The sequence below is a fragment of the Ipomoea triloba genome, chromosome 4, assembly GCF_003576645.1.
Source record: "Ipomoea triloba cultivar NCNSP0323 chromosome 4, ASM357664v1".
Taxonomy (NCBI): domain Eukaryota; kingdom Viridiplantae; phylum Streptophyta; class Magnoliopsida; order Solanales; family Convolvulaceae; genus Ipomoea; species Ipomoea triloba.
Window position 1 is genome coordinate 34162028 of NC_044919.1, and position 18216 is coordinate 34180243.

An 18216-nucleotide genomic window follows, 5' to 3' on the forward strand; every position below is an offset into this window, starting at 1 on the left:
CCCACCCCAAAAAAAAAAAAAAAAAAACAAAACAAAACAATATTTTGAGTTGGTGGAAAGACTGTTGTATCAATGTTTCATTAATATATGCAAATTTTTTTTCCTCTTGTTACAAATTCCTTAGTGGAGCCTAAACCCTTTTTTCCATCTTGCATGGTTTCCTGATGCCTTCTGAAGGAGGGGTCACCTTTTGATTTTCATAATATCTTTTATGCTGTTGGGTAATTCTTGATGTCACAATAGAACTGACTTCATAATCACACTCAATCCTTTGCAGGTATGAGAAAAGCTACATGCATCGAGATGTGGTTACACATGTTGCTGTATCATCTGCAGATTTTTTTATCACTGGGAGTGCTGATGGTAAGATCAAATGCATGTTGTACATATCAATAGAGACCATCTTACCTCTTTATTGAACTATTATTTGAGCCAGTCATAAATAATATAGTTCTGTGTCTCAGTATGGCACATTATGTTATATCCTTTCATCTTGTTACAAATTGACACATTATTTTCTTATTTGGTTGAGGCCTGAGGGGGCATTGATATTGTCTTTAGGTTTCATTTTTGTATTTTATTCTCTTTATTCTTCTCTTCAGGACACATAAAGTTTTGGAAGAAAAAACCTGCTGGTGTTGAGTTTGCAAAACATTTTAGATCCCATCTTGGTCCAATTGAAGGCCTTTCTGTAAGTTCCTTTATTTGTTTGCATTTTTATCCATTCCTGGTTGATATATTGTGTGTAATTGATTGGAATGACATTGTCAATGATCTTCCTCTTTTACATCTTATGTTCAATTTGTCACACCTCGCTTTTACCATTCTCTTTTAAGTTGTTCGGTGTGGCGAGGGGTTGAATTTGTTTATTTTATGCACTGATTTATAGCCTCTACACCCTTGAATGCTTCCCCCAACAACCCCACCCCTTGACTGCCCTCCAGCTAGAAGAAAAAAAGAAAGGAACTAGAACAGAATAAGCCTTAAAAAAACTTAAGTGGTACAACATGTCTGTGTTGATGTGGCTGACCTGATGTTCAACCTAGTTTCTTTAGAAGTGTTTTGGCTTCAGTTGTCCATGTCCGTAAAAAAATGTTAGTCTACATATGATTGACGGATGCCCTTGCCCTGAATTACGTACTATGTGAAATCCTTCATCAGTATGAGTGTTAAGAGCACCTATCACCTTGGCATGTTTCTTCTATATAGGTAAGCACTGATGGAATGCTCTGTTGTACAATTTCAAATGATCGATCTGTAAAGATATATGATGTAGTCAACTATGACATGATGGCAATGATACGTCTTTCATTTGTACCTGGCTCTGTAGAATGGGTTTACAAACAAGGGGATGTCAAAGCAAAGTTGGCTATTAGTGATTGTAACTCCCCTTTTGTGCACATATATGATGCACGATCTGGTTCAAATGATCCTATCCAATCTAGAGAGGTACTTCATCGCACGTGGAACATCAAATTTCATGCTGTTAGTTCTTTTGTACTTCTATAATACTATGAAACATACTCTGATACTTCCATCTCTCATTTCTACTCAGGTACACTTGGCCCCAGTTAAAGTCATGAAATACAATCATATTTTTGATACTGTGATTTCTGCCGATGAGAAAGGAATCATTGAGTACTGGAGTCCTACTACACTTCAGTTTCCCGAAGAAGTGTATGTATTGTCTTACTGATATCTATTATATGTCTACTTGAGAGGCTGTAGTAAATCTGTGAATCATAGTCAGCAGAACTACTATATCTAAGGGTCCTTAATTCTCTCTTTGAACGCGTGTGTGTACTTTCTTTCCTAGGAAAACTTAAAGATAGATCTAGAGTAATATATATTCGGAATAGTTCTTTCAATCTAATACTTGATTTAAACTATAAACATGCTTGGTTGGGGGAGACAAGGGATTCTGATACTTATCATTCCCCTTTTTGAAGTGTCTTACATCCTCCATATTGAAAGCGTTGCAAATGCTGTCCATTCTATTTCTGTTTCCCTTTACCAACTTCTTAGCCAAATAAGGTTGCTGAGCTCCATTCTTCTCGTTTTCTACTTTTCCTGCAAAACATTGTTTAATAAAACAATAACTATGATCCACCAATTGATTGTGTATTCTGTTTATTGTACCTAAAAAAAATTCTCGAACTAGTAAAGTGTAAGTTCTTAATTACCCATATCTGAGTCTGCATGATTCTTTACTTACCTTGCCCACTGTTGTCCTCACTAAAACTTTCTTCTTTACATTATGCACAGGGTGAACTTCAAATTGAAAAGCGATACCAATCTTTTTGAATTTGTGAAATGCAAGACTAATATATCTTCCATTGAGGTAATATATGAACCTGTATCTGGTAGAATTTTATTTATTTATTTATCTATTTGTCTATGATTAATATTTTAACATGGTAGTTACATTGTATTATCATCAAATTTTTATATATTTGTATCTGAAATAGTTAATTCTTAATTGATTTGGTTTAGAAACTTCATCACTTCTTTTAGTAGGAGAATGTGGTTTCTTTTGCTGAATAACAGGAAATTATCTTCTTCTTTTTTATTCACCGTGCTCTCTTCCTCTTTTTCTTATTGAAACATAGCATAGATATATATAGGCAAACAATGACTCATAGTCTACCCCTATGGACCTATGTAGATCAAGGTTTAAAAAGGCTTTTTTGAGGCCCGCCTTGAGGCTCGCCTCAGAGTGAGGCTTAGCAGGTACGCACTGAGGCTTACGCCTCTTTGGCTGAATTAGAGGCTTACGCCTCAGCCGTATGAAGCGTACGCTTCATATATGCCTCAAGGCTTTCTGAGGCGTTTTCTTGAGGCGAGTCACACTTTGACTTGCGAAGTGGGACGAGACTCAACTCTTGCGACGCGACCTAAAGCAGCTGTGACGTCAAGGCTACGGCGACCTACAGTTTCCGGCGACCTCCAGCGCCCTCTGTGTGTGTATATATATAAATAATATGGGTGTACTGCATATAGAGTGTGGGTGTGTGACACCTAGCCTTTTCTAAAAAAATGTTTTTTAATGTTATGCTGGCAGTGTGATTAGTGGCTTTCATTTGTAGGTTAATCAAGCTACTGACTATAACCATTCTCCTATTATATATATATATATTTGAGGCTTACGCCTCGCCTCAAAATACAAAACGCCTCAAGGCATGCCTTAGCCTTTTAAAACATTGATGTAGATGACTCTTAAACTCATAGAACACTGAATGGGACTTACAAAACACGAAGGATGGAAGTTGAAACATATTCCAAGAATCCAAGTTATTTCAACAACTTTCATACCACATTTAACCATCGTGTCTTTTATGATTTTCAGGTTAGCCCAGATGGTAAGCAATTTTCCATCACTTCACCTGATCGCAGAATCCGTGTATTTTGGTTTAGAACGGGTAAATTAAGGCGTGTTTATGATGAATCTCTTGAGGTAAACTTATCCGCTTAAATACTTAATAACTTTTCTGTAAAATGGTGTCAAACTATCAATTGTTATAAAACTAAAATTTTTGCCTCTTCTAGGTAGCACAAGATCTCCAAAGAAGTGATGTACCTTTGTACCGACTGGAAGCTATTGATTTTGGACGAAGAATGGCTGTAGAGAGAGAATTTGAGAAAACTGAAAATGCACCACAACCTAATGCTGTTTTTGATGAAAGTTCGAACTTTATTATATATGCAACACTCCTTGGGATTAAAGTAAGACGCAAATGTGTTTTTACTGGTGAATAAAGTATGCAATATTTACTAATGAAATTTTTTCTGGATGCTATTGTATTAATACTTGCATTAAATTACTTTAAAAAGTGATATACTTCTAATGATTGTTATTTAAATCTCACCATTATCTTCAAATTGTATGGCAGATAGTAAATCTGCATACCAACAAGGTTGCTCGAATTCTTGGCAAGGTGGAGAGCAATGATAGATTTTTAAGAATTGCCTTGTATCAAGGTGATCGAAGTAGCAAAAAATTGCGAAAACTTCCTGCTGCAGCAGCAAATGCCAATGAAAGCAAGGAGCCTCTGATGGATCCCACTCTCCTCTGCTGTGCTTTCAAGAAACACAGAATCTATTTGTTCAGGTAATGTAATCTTTATGAGGCAGCTAAGTAAGAAGAATAATGATGTATTCTTTATTTTTGCTATTTGTATCAGCAAATATTTTGATCCTAAATATATTGTGATGTTCACAGTCGGAGAGAACCTGAAGAACCTGATGATACAAGTAAAGGACGAGATGTGTTTAATGAAAAGCCTCCTGCTGAGGAACTTCTGGCTGTATCAGACATTGGAAAGGCTGTCACAACATCCCTTCCTGATAATGTGGTATGTAAATTTTCTTTTTTCCAATTTTCCATTTCTATTTTTTGTGTGGGGGTGTGGGTAAGAGATGTATAGATATTGAGCTAAAAGTTAACTGAGTAAGCTGTAGTCTGTGTCTTACTCTGGTACTTTTCTTTCCGTTTTCTCTTGATCAATTATTTGATTAGTGAATGACTAGTTAATTATGAACTAGCACATATTCAACCAAAATGGGAAACAAAGTGCTTTCTCCAGTGGGTGGAAGTTGGTGCCGGGATAGTTAAACATATCTGATTCCTCTGAACAGCTTTTTGTTAGAGTCATTCTTTTTACCATCTTTTGCACTCATTTATTGGTTCAAATATGTCATCATTTAGATAGTCATCTAACATGAGTTTTATATTATTTTATAACAGCCTTGAAAGGGTGTGCCTATTTATTTTTTCAGTTCTTCATTATGCCTTTTGGTTCCCTGCTTGCCTTTTTTTGCCTGATCTGGTAGAAGTATTACTTTATAAGTGATAACTGATCCCCTGTTTTCCCTTTTCTGCTTTATTTCTTTTGTTGTGTCTTAGATCCTGCACACCACAATGGGTGACATTCATATGAAGCTATACCCTGAAGAGTGCCCCAAAACAGTGGAGAACTTTACAACACATTGCAGGAATGGATATTATGACAATTTGATATTTCACCGGGTCATCAGAAACTTTATGGTACAAACAGGAGATCCACTAGGAGATGGCACTGGTGGACAATCAATTTGGGGAAGGGAGTTTGAAGATGAGTTTCACAAAAGGTTGGTCGTAGTAGAGCATACACACTTTACTTTTGTGGAAAATGTTGTCATAAATATACTGCCAGCAAAGCCTACATTTCATCACAAATCATTTAGTCCTTTAAAGACATCATTTGATCATTGTGATTTTTTCCCCAAATGGCTATGGGCATTTTTATGATTAATATTGTTAACTTAGTTGTAAGCATTAATTACATTATGCACCCTCTTAATGTTTTACATACTCTGCACTATTCAACTGAAATTTCATGTAACCTCAAGAAGAATAAGTAGGAAGGCAGGATAATGGTTCTTATTCTCCTATACTTTTGCTGGTTAATACATTTCTTTCTAAATGCTTTATTGATAGAAATTACTCTAAACGAGCAATTCTTCTGGTCCCTGCAGCTTGCGACATGACAGGCCCTTCACAGTCTCAATGGCTAATGCTGGGCCAAACACCAATGGCTCTCAATTTTTCATTACCACAGTTGCCACTCCATGGTTGGACAATAAGCACACAGTTTTTGGCAGAGTTCTGAAAGGGATGGACGTTGTTCAGGTAACAGTTTAATACTGGCTAATAATGCTTCTGTTCTCAATTCATTTTGTTAGAGATATAAGGGTTAGTTGAGATATTTACTCTTAGCCCTAGGTTTTAGTGTTAGTAACATGTGGCTAGGGTTAGTTCTACACTAGTATATATAGCTCTATTCTCCTGTACATTTACACATTGAACAGATATACGAATATACTTTGTTTTGCTATTCTATTATTTAACATGGTATCAGAGCACCGGCGATGGTGAGGGGCTGGGTTGTGCTCGGAAGAAGGCGGCGACCCTTCGCCGAGGTGTCGCGACGCCACCGGAGCAGCCACGCGCCACCGCCACATCCTGCTCGCCGACTCACGCGCCGGCGCGTGAGTGTGTTTCCGGCGACCATTTGCGACGGCGAGTCCACCGGCGATCTCGCCGTGAAGAAGGGGTTCTACCTGGGTGGAGAGTGAGAGGTTTTGTTCAAGAGTTCTCCGGTGATCTCCCAGGTCTGTCGCTATCTGCGTACTTCTGTTACTGGATCTGCGTAGGAGGTGTTTGGTTTTCCAGATCTCCTTAGGAGGTGCTTTGGTTTTCCAGCGCAGCAGAATGGTTCTGGCAGCGGCAGTAGTGGTAGCTGGCGAAGGTTTCCAGCGGTGTGGAGTTGGTCGTGGCCGGCGGTTTATGGTGAAGGCAATGGAAGGGATGGTGCAGGCGGTCTGATGGTGTCTGATGGAGCTAATAAATAATGAGACAGTAGGTTGCAGTAGGTTGTTTGTTTTGAGTGGTTTGGTTTATCGGGTCAATAAGTCTTGAAAGTTTATGTTTGGTTTATCGTATTTTTCCTGGATTATTTGAGTTAATTGAATATGATGTTAGTATCATATTTGGAGTGGTGCCAAGGTGTGAGAGTTGGGGGCAGTCCAGGGGTGTTGCAGTGATGGGCAGCACAGGTGCCAGGGGTGGTGTGGACCTGGCATATGTCGCGGCTATTGTGGAAGGCCGACGACTGAAGAATGGTTCAGGAGGAACCAGTTTATGTGCACGCAACAAGAAAACGGGGAAACACTGGTGGTAGGCAGCGGTTATAAGGGTTTGTGGAGTGAAAGGCTGGTGCGCTGCGGTGTTGAGCAGCGGTGATAAGGGTGTGGGGTGTGAGAGGCAGGTGCGCTGCGGTTGTGGTGTTTGGCCTGGTTTGTAGCTTTGTGGAAGCTTTGTTGGTGCGGACAAGGTGTATTGTGGACTGACTTGGCACAGCATGGTTCGAAGGTTCAAGACTTATAGTTCTAGGTTTGGAGTCTTATGGTTCATGTGACACATATGTAACAAGTTGGGCATGTTGAAATCTATGCTCCAACTTGAGGGGGGTTGTTAGAGATATAAGGGTTAGTTGAGATATTTACTCTTAGCCCTAGGTTTTAGTGTTAGTAACATGTGGCTAGGGTTAGTTCTACACTAGTATATATAGCTCTACTCTCCTGTACATTTACACATAGAACATATATACAAATACGTAGTTTGCTATTCTATTGTTTAACACATTTCATCTCTGCATCATATTGTTATGGATGGGTAGACTGGGTAGTCTATAAATGTTTACGCAATTATCTGGCTTTTGTTAAATAAAATGGGTAGTTATGTTCCAAGTACCAACCAAAAAAGCCAATTGACCTTCTATCTTTATCATTAAAATCTTTCATCAAGTGGAGACTTCACCTTAAGACATCTTTATTGTGATGTATTGCAGGCCATAGAGAAAGTGAAGGTGGACAAAAATGACAAGCCATATCAAGATGTTAAGATATTAAATGTGACTGTTCCAAAGTCTTAACAGTAGTTCTAAACTGCAGCCATTTCATGACTACTGTCAGATGGGTTCTTGTTGCAGCAACTTGTTTCTCCATATGCGAATTGTTGTCCTTGGTGAAGTGGCTTCAGAGCATATATACTAGTACTGAATAATTCAATGTCATGGTATGCTTCTTTTGTTGTTGAAATTTACTTCCCTTTTCAAGTTCAATCTTTCCTATCATCTCACCACCTTTGCCTATTACAAGTAGCCTTACGGTCATTTACATTTTACTTCATAAAGACATACACTGTTTCTCCATTTTCCGCTTTTTTCGTCATCATCGTCTATTTTTGGTCTCTCTTTAGGATTTTTGATGATTTGTGGGATCCAATCCCAACTACTCTAGGGTTTGTAGGGATTATAAAAGGTTAACTCTTTGGTTTTTTATATAGCATATATCTGCTGAGTCTAACAATGATATTTGTATAGCTTATGTTTAGAAACAACAAAATCATACTAGTGATTACGACTTTTGGCAAATTTAAATTGGCTGCAATCTTGTAGTTAACCTCAAATGTTGCCAAATCCAACATAGAAAGGAGGCTATGTATGCACATCGGAATCGATCTGCCCCTATTCGAATTGAACTTAATCTCCTCCCCCGTTACCTTCAAATCTTCTTCTTTTTGTTTCTGAGCTTTAGGTTTTGATGAGATATATTTAATTCTTCTTTTTGTTTTCTGTTCCAGTAGTTTGTGATGAAGCTCATTCAAAAACTCGCCTTTGAGATGATGCATATGTTGTGATAGAAATCTGAGCCGAGAACTCATTAACAGTTTTGAGGAATTTGGATTCCTGGAGATTACTCTTTTGACTTGTCTAATATGAACATTTCAAGCCTCATTGCCATTATGAGATGTACAATGTAACAGGAGTAATTTATGGAGCTGATTATCTCTCCAACCCTTTTGTTTCTAATTGACTACCAGAATTGATTCTATGTTACTGGTAATTTGGCATGTGGCTATGTATTTGGTGTCTAAATAACAGAATTTGATAAAAAATATATTTGCCATTTCTTTGTTATCTACGACACCAACTTCTCTTGAAAGGAGCAAAACAAACCAACATGTTGCATATATTACTTTTGTGAAAAAATTGCACTTTCTATCAAGATACGATTATACTTTTTGTCTCTAAATAATATGGTAATTGTAAGATTTATCTTTTTACTCTTCAATCGTTAGAATTCATCTTTACTGAATTAATCTCTACTTGTTAGTTGTGGTACGTTAGATAAACAAGTAAGAACAAATTTTATAATTATCATATGGAATGTAATTTTTTTTTTAATTTAGTAGTGAATATTATTGCACTTTAATAAAATAAACCTATTATCTATATTACATTCCATAAAATAAACATATTATCATATTATTTTGCCCTTTATACTTCATATATATAAATTGTTAACATACTGTTTTTTGAAAAGATGTTAAAATACACTCGTAATTCATATAAGATAATATTACATTTCTATAAGGTCAACTAAAATCACAAAGTAATCAACATGACATGAAAACCAGATAGTAGAGCTTGGCAAAAATGCATTGATACAATATCTAAAATAGCAATTAGAAAAATTTCAAAGTTAAAAAATACTGAATACCACCACGTATGTAAGCATCTTCAATTTGTTTTCTAAATTGAACTCATAAGAAAACAGAATCCATATGGCAATCCTACAAGAAAACTCAAGGACAGACTCTTAAAATAAGCAAAACATTGCACCAAACTAATCAAAAAGACTGAAACCCATATCATCATCAGACTCCTCTTTCTCTTCAACTTTCTTCTCCTCTTTCTTCTCCTCAGCAGCTGGAGCAGCAGCACCACCACCGGAAGCAGGTGCAGCAACCGCCACAGCGCCGCCACCAGAAGGTACTGAAGCCAGCTTTTCCCTTCCAGCTGCAATCAGCTCGGTGATGTCTTTTCCCTCCACTTGGGACAAGAGTAGGTCGATTCTATCGGCATCACAGTCAGCACCAACTGCAGACATTCAAGCGAAGATTTCAACAACGCGCAGATACCAAATAGGTAATGTGCAACACTAACCAGACATAAACTACATATAGCCTTTTTTTCAGTTGCATTAACTCAGTTATAAGTTGACATTCAAGTGAAGATTTGATCAATATCCCACAGATACCAAATGAGTATAATGTGCAACACTAACCAGACAAACTACATATAGCCTTTTTTTCAGTTGCATCAACTCAGTTATAAGTTGTCATGTCCTCTAACATATGGACTATTAGTAATACACTGAAATGTTTTCCCTAAAACTTCTACAATACATACCACATAAACACTTGAAACATAACTGAATAATACAGACAAACAAGTTCAACACACTTCAAACAACTACTAAAATTGCATCTTTAGATATGTACATTCCTATTGAAATCACAAGAGGACAAATAGGGTTAATATTTGATCCCATCTACTTACAGTACTACAACAATCATCTCATGAATTCAAATATTCCACTTTGGCTAAACTTAGAGAGGAATTGTAAATCAGTTTATCATCTACTAGTACCTACAAGTAAAAAATACAGGCAAAGCTACATTCTATAAGAAACTACCGAGTTCAAAATACAAGAAAGAACGAAGATTTCCACATCTAATAAACTAAGCACACAAACCTTATAGCAAATCAATGAATACTAAAATGCAGAGACGAGTGTACCTGATGAGAGGATGTGCTTGAGGTCATCAGCGGAGGGGCAGGCGTTGCCACCCAAGACGGCCAACAAGTAAGCGGCGATCACCTTCATTTTTCCTTTCGCTGTTCCTGATTTCACAGAAATAAAACTGAGAAAATTTCAGATTCTCGCAATAAACCAGCTATGTTATTCCTACGGATACAGATCCAACAAGATACATATAAAAAAAATCATGTATATAGCAGAGAAAGGGTGAAAAAGGCACCTCTGGAGGATGAGAGAAGCAGAGTAGCTCTGGGAATGGGAGGCCGCTCTTCACTGCTAGGGTTTCTCTGAAGGAATGGGAAGGTAATATATATACATATATATATATACCTAGGGTTTAGCCCCAGCGCCAGATTTAAGTAAACGAAAGTTATTTAGATTTTTTTTTTTTCTGAAAAGTTTTAGATTTTCTTTTTATGTATTCAAATAAGGGAAAAAAATTCATTCCTGATATTTACCTCTAAATTTTTTTTAATAATAATTCACGACTAACTAATAAATAAATTTATTGTAAAAAAAAAACTAATAAATAAATTTAACTACTAATTACATGATGACACATTAAGAATGAAATTTGTAAGTAAAATACATGAAGAATTTGTAACATTACTTTTAAAATAATGTAACATGCTACACACCCTTAATTTTACCCCTCATAAACCAATTGCTTCAAAATGTAATAAAAGCTTAGACATTAGTAAAGTTAAACTTTATTAAAAAATAAAAAGAAAACAAATGCTTAGGTAAAAAGTGTGGATTAATATGATTTATCCATTTGGGTATATCAAAAATTGACGGTTGCTAAGAAAATAAAGAAATTATAAACGTGTTTAGTTTTATAAATATTATAAACTTACAAGTTTATAATAATTATAGAATGACCCGTATTTTTTTTTTTTTATAAAATCTTCGACCACTAATGGAACTTTGATATATAGTTCAAATCAATCCTTACTTTTATATGTTTTTTTTTTATTTTCTTTAAAAAGTTATATATTTTTTTGTGAGATTCGTATAATAGGGAAAAGAAGTAGATTTAGTTGTTGCATATGCACGTTAGGCATACATACAACGCCCAACTGGTCGCGTAAATGTTTTTTTTTTTCTCCAAACGTTTTTTTTCTTCTTCTTCTACCTTTCATATTCTATCTCTTTCCTACTTATCATTGGAAAATCTTCCAAATAATCTAACTCTTGAAGATGCTCTTATTTTCAATTGTTATGTGTATTATATAGAAAGCTCATATTTGTCTACAATTCTCATAGGGAGAATGATTCTCCCTCTCACGTGCATGCTCTCATATTTGTCCATAGTTCTTATGTGGAGAGTGGCTCTCTCTCACACACATATAAGGGAGGGTTCATGTGAGGACATGCTTTGAGGTAAACAAGTGATGACTAATTTGATCCATCCATCTAGGTAGATCAATATCTAAAAATTGTTGAAAAATAAGGGAGAAATGATAGGGTTCATTTTATAAATATTGAAAACTTGAAATTTTACAATAATTATAAAATTGAGCAAAAGAACTTCAAATAGATGAACAAAAGGATGTTGCCAAAGAAAAATTGTTAAATGTTAATTTTCATATAGAAGATCCAGGTGATTGTGAGACAATTACTTGATTGATAATTTTGCATATAAATGTGCACAACGCATGTCAGTTTTTAAGTGAAATTTTAGATGTATTTTAAAAAATAATATTTATATTTTGAAACAATTTTTTTGGACAACTATTATTTATGTAGGAATTACTTGAAAACATTATTGACTAGATTTATTTTTATTAGAACTGTCCTGATTTATTGTATAAAACATTATTGACTAGACAACATGAATTGCTAGTATGATGGTTCTTGAATCAACCAGATGTCAACTTGTAATTTTATATAAAGTAATAATGTTACGCGCTCTTCTTAAATTTTATCTCTTAACATTTATATTTTGATGTAGCATTTTTTTTATTTGATTATTAAGTAGATTAATTTTTAAATTTAGGGTGAGATTAACAAATTTATAAACACCAACTACAAATAAAGAGTTTTAATTATCACATGTGAACTAAGAAAGAAAATAGTATTATTCTTTTGTATATGCATTTTGGTGTCCCAATTTGGTAATTGACTCAAGTGGGTGGCCATGGTTTAGCTCGCCAGTTAGTAAAAATAAAAACGGAATACACGCCCAGTGGGACTCGAACCCACAATCGCTTGATTAGAAGTCAAGCGCCTTATCCATTAGGCCATGGGCGCTTGTATTTTACTGGCCCATTTTAACGATTATATTCATAACGAGATACCCTTGTTTAATTCTTCTTTTGGGAAAATCGCACTTTTGGTCCCTCAAATGTTGCCCGATCTGCAATGTGATCCCCCTAAGTCAATTTTAGTTAATTGGGTCCTTAATAGTTTTAAACCTTAGTCAATGTTGTCCTCCGGTCAGATTTGGCTCTAACTAGTGTTAAAACCATGGACAATTTGGTAATTTCACAGTCCACTAAATTTTACCCCCAATCTCCTCCTTCATCCTGGATCGAGCAACAGACCGGCGACCGCAGAAACTCCCACGGCGACATCAGAGGTTGACGGCAGCGTTGCGTTGCAGGTGAACGGCTAATTCCAACTATGCCTTTGTTATTTTGCATCTTGGGTTCTCACCATTTGCATGCTACTTGCTCTGTAAATAATGAAAAAAAATGATGCTTCTGCCTTATTCTGTACATAGAATCTCTCACCTCTTTGCCTTTTTACTTTGTATTGTATCCCTTCTGCAAATAATTTGGAATTCTCAATTCATGAAATAGGGATTAAACTTCCAGTTTGGTGATCGGTGTAGAAATTCTCCTTAGCTTCCTCCTGCATTAGCTTTTCCAATTTGACCTACGCATAATTTACCCCCAATTTCATGTTCAGATTTTGGAGTAAAAATGGGTGGTAATGGTGATGAAGTTAATAATAATATGAAACTTAAAATCTCAAAGCCATGGAAACCTCCTCTCAATCTCTCTCCATTGAGAGCTTCTCTCACACCTGGTCAGTGAACCCGGAAGGCTCTTTCTGGGGCTCCGATGAATCTTGCTTCATTGAAATGGATCCTACACTCCCCCCTTCTCAGAGATTCTTTAGTGTTAGCCTCTCGGATTTTAGCAATTTTGACTTTCCGGTGTCGAATCTTCATTGACGCTCTTTCATGCTGATGAGCTCATCTCCAATGGCTTCCTTGTGCCTCTGTTCGCCCAACCTATCAAGTCCGACTCCTTCGATCGCGCTTTCGATTCGCCTGAAAAACCTACCAAACAAGATCAGCTCCGTTCATCCGACGAAGAAATCCGTTGCGCCCAGCTGAAAAGATGCCGAAGATTATCCAGGCGGATCTTCCGCAAATATTTGGATGTAGCTGATTTGTGTCAAACTGCGAAGATCCGGATTCGCGTACGAACAGAGAAGCTCCAGAGCGGAGGAGGGGAAGAGATATGAATTTTCCGGCGTGGTTTCAACCAGGACAAGCGGTGCGGCGAGAGCTCATTCCAGGAGGAGATTGGGGGTAAAATTTAGTGGGCTGTGAAATTACCAAATTGTCCATGGTTTTAACACTAGTTAGGGTCAAATCTGACCGGAGGACAACATTGACTAAGGTTTAAAACTATTAAGGACCCAATTAACTAAAATTGACTTAGGAGGACCACATTGCAGATCGGGCAACATTTGAAGGACCAAAAGTGCGATTTTCCCTTCTTTTTTAATCCCATTTGTATATGTCCTTTTTCCTGAGAAGTGGAAAGGGCAGCTTCTGTTGCCAATTTGTGTGGGAAGGGCGGGCAGCTATGCACTTCTTTTATGTTTCCGTAAAAGCAATCTCATTTGTTAAAATTTTGTGTGAAGTTTTTACGGGTCATGAAGTGAGAAAAAGAAAAAATAAGGAAAAAAGACTATTTATTGCACGCATCTTTTGTAAGTGAATATTGCTACACATGGACAACAATATGCACAACTTTTTCCCTTCCCCTTCCCCTTCCCCTAAAAGTGTACCCCACCCAAAAATCACATCATTTGCAGAGAAAAAATTACCTTAAAAACAACCTTTCTCATTAAATAAAAACCAATTACTAATTCTTTCTTTCTAAAAAACTGAACAAAAACTCTTAATGAGATTGCTCTAAGTGCAATCAGCAACATAAATATTTTGTTTGACAACAAAAAAAAAAAACATTTTGCAAGGAATATGACATTTTGAAAGAAATATAACCAAAAATTTTGTAAGGAATATGACAAAAAATTTTATTAGGAATCTTGTCGGGAATATGACAAAAGAATCAATAAGCTTCTCTCATTAGGAGTGAAATGTGTAGTCTTATAGTTACCAAGTTAATTAGTATGACTAATTTGGCTGGAGTTGCTCCCATTTTACTAACTCTCTTGAAATATATATAGGTGGCAAAGTACATCTATTTTATACTATAGTTTTGTAGGTTACAAATCTACAATCCTTGACAGAACAACAATGGCTTGTAACTCAATATGTGAAGGTATCTGCCACAGAACATTTGTTCATGAAGACAATATGTTGTGCCAAAATATAATTTCTGATACCTCTACTAACGTCTGTATTCGTCTCCACAGTCCCCGATTACTTTCTGAAGATCTCTGCCCTTCCTCGTGACATCTTGGATACGATCCACATCTTCTTCGTCCAGGACAAGAGAGAAAACATCGTTTGAATCCTTTATATGTTCCGACAGGCCAAGCCTAACGCCTACCATTGATCCTGCCACGGCTGGCTGCAATGGTTATAGCACAGCAAGGAACGAACAAAGCGTTATAGGAACTTAAAGACATAATGTACTTTGTTGAGAAAGAGACTAAGAATCGGGATTGAAACCTGATCTAGAATGTATTTCACAGCGACCGTTGAAATGGAGACCCCGTGTTTGTTAGCTACTGCTTTCAGTGTCTGAAGCAGCTCTTGGAAGAGGCTCCATCCTCCCCAAGCATCAACCATCTGCAAAATTGTTCGATTTTATTGCTCCAGAAGCAACGAAATTCATTCAGATGTTCATAAAAGTCGAGAGAAAAGAAACTTTTGCCTGCCAATTCCCCAAACAAACAATTTTTTGTTGTTGAGTTTTCCAGTGAAAAGGACAGGGAATGTTTAGTGAGGAGCAGTTTAAAACATAGCAATAAAACTATAAAACGACAGCTTTACAATTCCTTAGGCCAATTTACCGGCCCCTCCTTATTCTTCCTATCAATATTTTGTTTTCGGTTATCCTGGTTGCTACCTAGCAATAAGCAGTGCTTCCTAAAACAGATTTACCCTTTTGTACTTCTGCAGCGAGGGAGTGTTCAATTGAGGACCAGCAAATGGAATCATTAAGTTGGTATCAAGGAATTTCTCCGATAATAACCCTCCCATTACAGTCCCATACCTGCACGGATGGAAAGCTAAAGACGCGTAAGTAGGAAATGAAGTGGGACTACATAATACAATCTAACACACGACAAGATTGACTAGTAAGCAATAACAGTAGCTCGAGGTCAATCCAACATTCCAAAACATAACATCTCCTTGACCAACCAACCAAACAAGTCAAAATCACAATTTTACAGAAAAAACTAAGCAGTTGCAGGCATGTTACACATTTCTTAAAAGGGATAGAAAGAGAGAGACGTACGTTATAAGTTTAACTCCAGATAGTTGACAAAGCTCTGCCATTTTCTGTTGAGGACGCATGTCAACAATAGAATGTTGAACCTAGAGAAATAACCAATATTACCCTGAGATAAGCAAGGGATGCCAAAATATTGAAAAAAAAAATGCTATGAAAAAAAACCAATTGGTATAATTTATATAACCTGATTGCTAACAATTGGGATGTCATTTTCCAAAATTATCTGCAACCTCTCCGTGTCAAAGTTAGTCAAAGCAACAGTCTTGATCTTACCTGTACACTAGAAAACTATCAAATCTAAGAATGGAAAAGCTTGAGTTCCGCAAGGCTATTAAACAGCTAACCTGCTTCTTTAAGATCAGTTAGATGCTTCAATGCATCTAGGTACCCGGGATTAGAGTAGTCCCACCTGGTACAAGTTGAATGAGCTAAAATTAAAATCTTAAACTAAATGGCCTGCTTATTACGAACTCTCTTGGATTAGACAAGACTGATAAAAGAATGCTATTTGTTTCCTCAACCCTGATAACATATTAGGAAAACTGAAAAGAGACTTGAGACAGCCGGGATTTAGTCACCGATACGAAGAAGAGTAAAAATGTTCATTACCAATGAAACTGAAGCATGTCCAGAGATGCAACATCCATCCTTTTCCTCGAAACATCAATGTTCTGTTTGACAAAGCTGCCGGTCATCTTCACTGGTGGTGGCACCCATTTGGTAAGACTGAATCACAGGATAAGAACAGTGAATTCGAATTGCTTCCATGAAAACATACAAGATTCTATTCAATGCAAAATACGTTTCTTTAACTCACCCTCTGACAGTTTCCAAATATTCTGGGGGTCGCTCTCGGCGTACTTTGTTGATGAAGATGCCATAAAGATCTTCTGCAGGTCCATCTGCAATACACACCATCATTACCAGTATTAGGCTATGTACCAAGAAACCATTGAACTTGCAGGCATCATTTAGAAGTAAAATCGATAGCCATTCATCTAGGTAAAATTAAACAAACAAAGGAAGCACAGCTGGAACATTGACATGAGTTCCAAATTTTAAAGATGTACATATATTGGGGCAACCCCAACCAAGTTGGTCGAGTTGTTGGCTCGATAACCCCAAGATTCTAAATTCGACTCCCAATAGTCTATTGGCCTTCTTAGTTTCAGCAAGTCAACTATACGCAACTTAAGCTGGTTTACCTCCTAAACTGGTTTCAGAAGGCCTATTAACCTTCTTGGTTTACCTCATCTTTTGCTAGCTAGGGCCACACGGCGTGATTTAACTAGTACACACCTATGACGGTTTCCATGTCACCAAAAACAACAAAGAAAAAGAAAGATGTACATATATCAGCCAAGTCAAAAGTGTTGAGTCCAGCATCGGCATATTGAAGCATGGCATCAACCGCACTATCTTGCTGGATTCTTCCCCACCCACCACTAGTTTGCCACATGCCATTGACAACCCTGCAGATGTCTAATGAATCTTTGCCATTCTTAACAACACTCCGCCGCTTATCCTCAGTCAACAAGCAACAAAACGCCCCTTCTGGTACCTTTCTTGCTTCTCTCAATCTAAAAGACTTTGTCTTCACTGTGTTGAATGTGAATTGGCTAAAAGGACAGTGCAAGCACTCGGCCATTGCTAAAAAGTTGTGCACTCCTAATTTCCATTTACGTGTAGTTTATATATCTTATCTTCTCCTCCCTCCAAGGGCCCGCGTGGGAGGATATAAATCACTATAATTCCAACTTAGTAGACATGTCAAATGCGAGTGTACACAAGGAATATGTCTACTTTAACCATAATTCTCTTCACTTTTATCTCTTCTCCCCCAAATACTATCTAGAGCTAAATTTAGCTATTTGACGATTTTGCCCCTGACTCTGATCCATTCGAAAATGTTTCAAAGAAAAAGGAAAAAAGAACAGAAATTAAAAATGTGTAAAAATGCAGAGAGAGAAGAGTACAGTGGTCGGCCATGTCGAAAGTGGTGAGACCGGCGTCGGCGTGATTGAGCATAGCCTGAACGGCGTCGTTTCTGTCGATTCTGCCCCAGCCACCGCTAGTCTGCCACATACCATTCAGGATTCTACATATATCCAGAGAATCATTGCCGTTCTTCAGCGTCACCGTCCGGTTCTTCTCCTCCACCGCCGCCGTGCAGCACCTCACCACCACCGCTCCTCTCGGATTCTTCCATCCACCTGGCCGCCGCCGCAGCCCGCCATTTCTAGAGCAGTTCAAGGAGATGTTATTGGGAGGAAGATTGGAAATTGAGTGCCGCAAACAAAATCCAGTTGCTGCCATTTTACTTTTTTTTTTTTTTTTTTTT

The 18216-nt window shown here is 37.2% G+C and overlaps 3 protein-coding genes, 1 non-coding gene and 1 pseudogene across 8 annotated transcripts in view; 2 read left to right on the plus strand and 3 right to left on the minus strand.

Annotated features, from left to right (window-relative positions):
* The window catches only part of LOC116016906 (peptidyl-prolyl cis-trans isomerase CYP71), a 10240-nt gene extending 1717 nt beyond the window's left edge, over positions 1-8523 (plus strand). For 2 of the 3 annotated variants that reach the window (XM_031257356.1, XM_031257355.1), the window contains 13 exons: positions 278-363; positions 603-691; positions 1210-1449; positions 1556-1677; positions 2266-2341; positions 3347-3454; positions 3547-3723; positions 3891-4108; positions 4220-4352; positions 4904-5127; positions 5515-5668; positions 7389-7615; positions 8186-8523. In XM_031257356.1, coding sequence (XP_031113216.1) covers positions 278-363; positions 603-691; positions 1210-1449; positions 1556-1677; positions 2266-2341; positions 3347-3454; positions 3547-3723; positions 3891-4108; positions 4220-4352; positions 4904-5127; positions 5515-5668; positions 7389-7472 — 1711 coding nt within the window. In that variant the 3' untranslated portion in view covers positions 7473-7615; positions 8186-8523. Of the gene's footprint in view, positions 1-277; positions 364-602; positions 692-1209; positions 1450-1555; positions 1678-2265; positions 2342-3346; positions 3455-3546; positions 3724-3890; positions 4109-4219; positions 4353-4903; positions 5128-5514; positions 5669-7388; positions 7616-8182 lie in introns of all 3 variants that reach the window. The other variant, XM_031257357.1, reaches the window with a different exon arrangement.
* A 500-nt stretch (positions 8524-9023) lies between these two features.
* On the minus strand, positions 9024-10525 carry LOC116015174 (60S acidic ribosomal protein P2A-like). Of its 2 annotated transcripts, none has more exons than XM_031255202.1 (3): positions 10427-10525; positions 10185-10309; positions 9024-9482 (listed from the first exon to the last, which is right to left on the minus strand). In XM_031255202.1, exons 2-3 carry the CDS (start codon positions 10270-10272, stop codon positions 9229-9231), a joined length of 342 nt encoding a protein of 113 aa, XP_031111062.1. In that variant the 5' UTR covers positions 10273-10309; positions 10427-10525; the 3' UTR covers positions 9024-9228. The 2 variants fall into 2 exon arrangements, with proteins under 2 accessions (XP_031111062.1, XP_031111061.1); XM_031255201.1 differs by having other exon boundaries at positions 10185-10289; positions 10427-10519.
* Positions 10526-12386: 1861 nt separating this feature from the next.
* TRNAR-UCU lies at positions 12387-12459 on the minus strand. The gene has a single exon. It is a non-coding gene; the product is annotated as a tRNA-Arg (tRNA).
* A 730-nt stretch (positions 12460-13189) lies between these two features.
* LOC116014833 lies at positions 13190-14147 on the plus strand (annotated as a pseudogene).
* A 432-nt stretch (positions 14148-14579) lies between these two features.
* Positions 14580-18216, minus strand: LOC116014995 (flagellar radial spoke protein 5). 2 transcript variants are annotated; one of them, XM_031254975.1, is made up of 9 exons: positions 17852-18216; positions 16693-16777; positions 16485-16601; positions 16220-16284; positions 16060-16148; positions 15879-15958; positions 15521-15632; positions 15086-15205; positions 14580-14984 (listed from the first exon to the last, which is right to left on the minus strand). In XM_031254975.1, the coding sequence occupies exons 1-9, from the start codon at positions 18189-18191 to the stop codon at positions 14802-14804; spliced, it is 1191 nt and encodes a 396-aa protein (XP_031110835.1). In that variant the 5' UTR covers positions 18192-18216; the 3' UTR covers positions 14580-14801. The 2 variants fall into 2 exon arrangements, with proteins under 2 accessions (XP_031110835.1, XP_031110836.1); XM_031254976.1 differs by lacking the exon at positions 17852-18216 and adding an exon at positions 17226-17610.

Bases quoted from the DNA above. Each gene is read 5' to 3' on its own strand.
- LOC116015174 (XM_031255202.1), bottom strand. From the start codon at position 10,272: ATGAAGGTGATCGCCGCTTACTTGTTGGCCGTCTTGGGTGGCAACGCC. The intron at 9,483-10,184 runs GTACACTCGTCT...GAATGTCTGCAG, and splicing joins CAAGCACATCCTCTCATCAG to TTGGTGCTGACTGTGATGCC.
- LOC116014995 (XM_031254975.1), bottom strand. From the start codon at position 18,191: ATGGCAGCAACTGGATTTTGTTTGCGGCACTCAATTTCCAATCTTCCT. The intron at 16,778-17,851 runs GTACTCTTCTCT...TGTGTATTGCAG, and splicing joins TTTCGACATGGCCGACCACT to ATGGACCTGCAGAAGATCTT. The intron at 16,149-16,219 runs GTTAGCTGTTTA...TCTAGTGTACAG, and splicing joins AACTGATCTTAAAGAAGCAG to GTAAGATCAAGACTGTTGCT.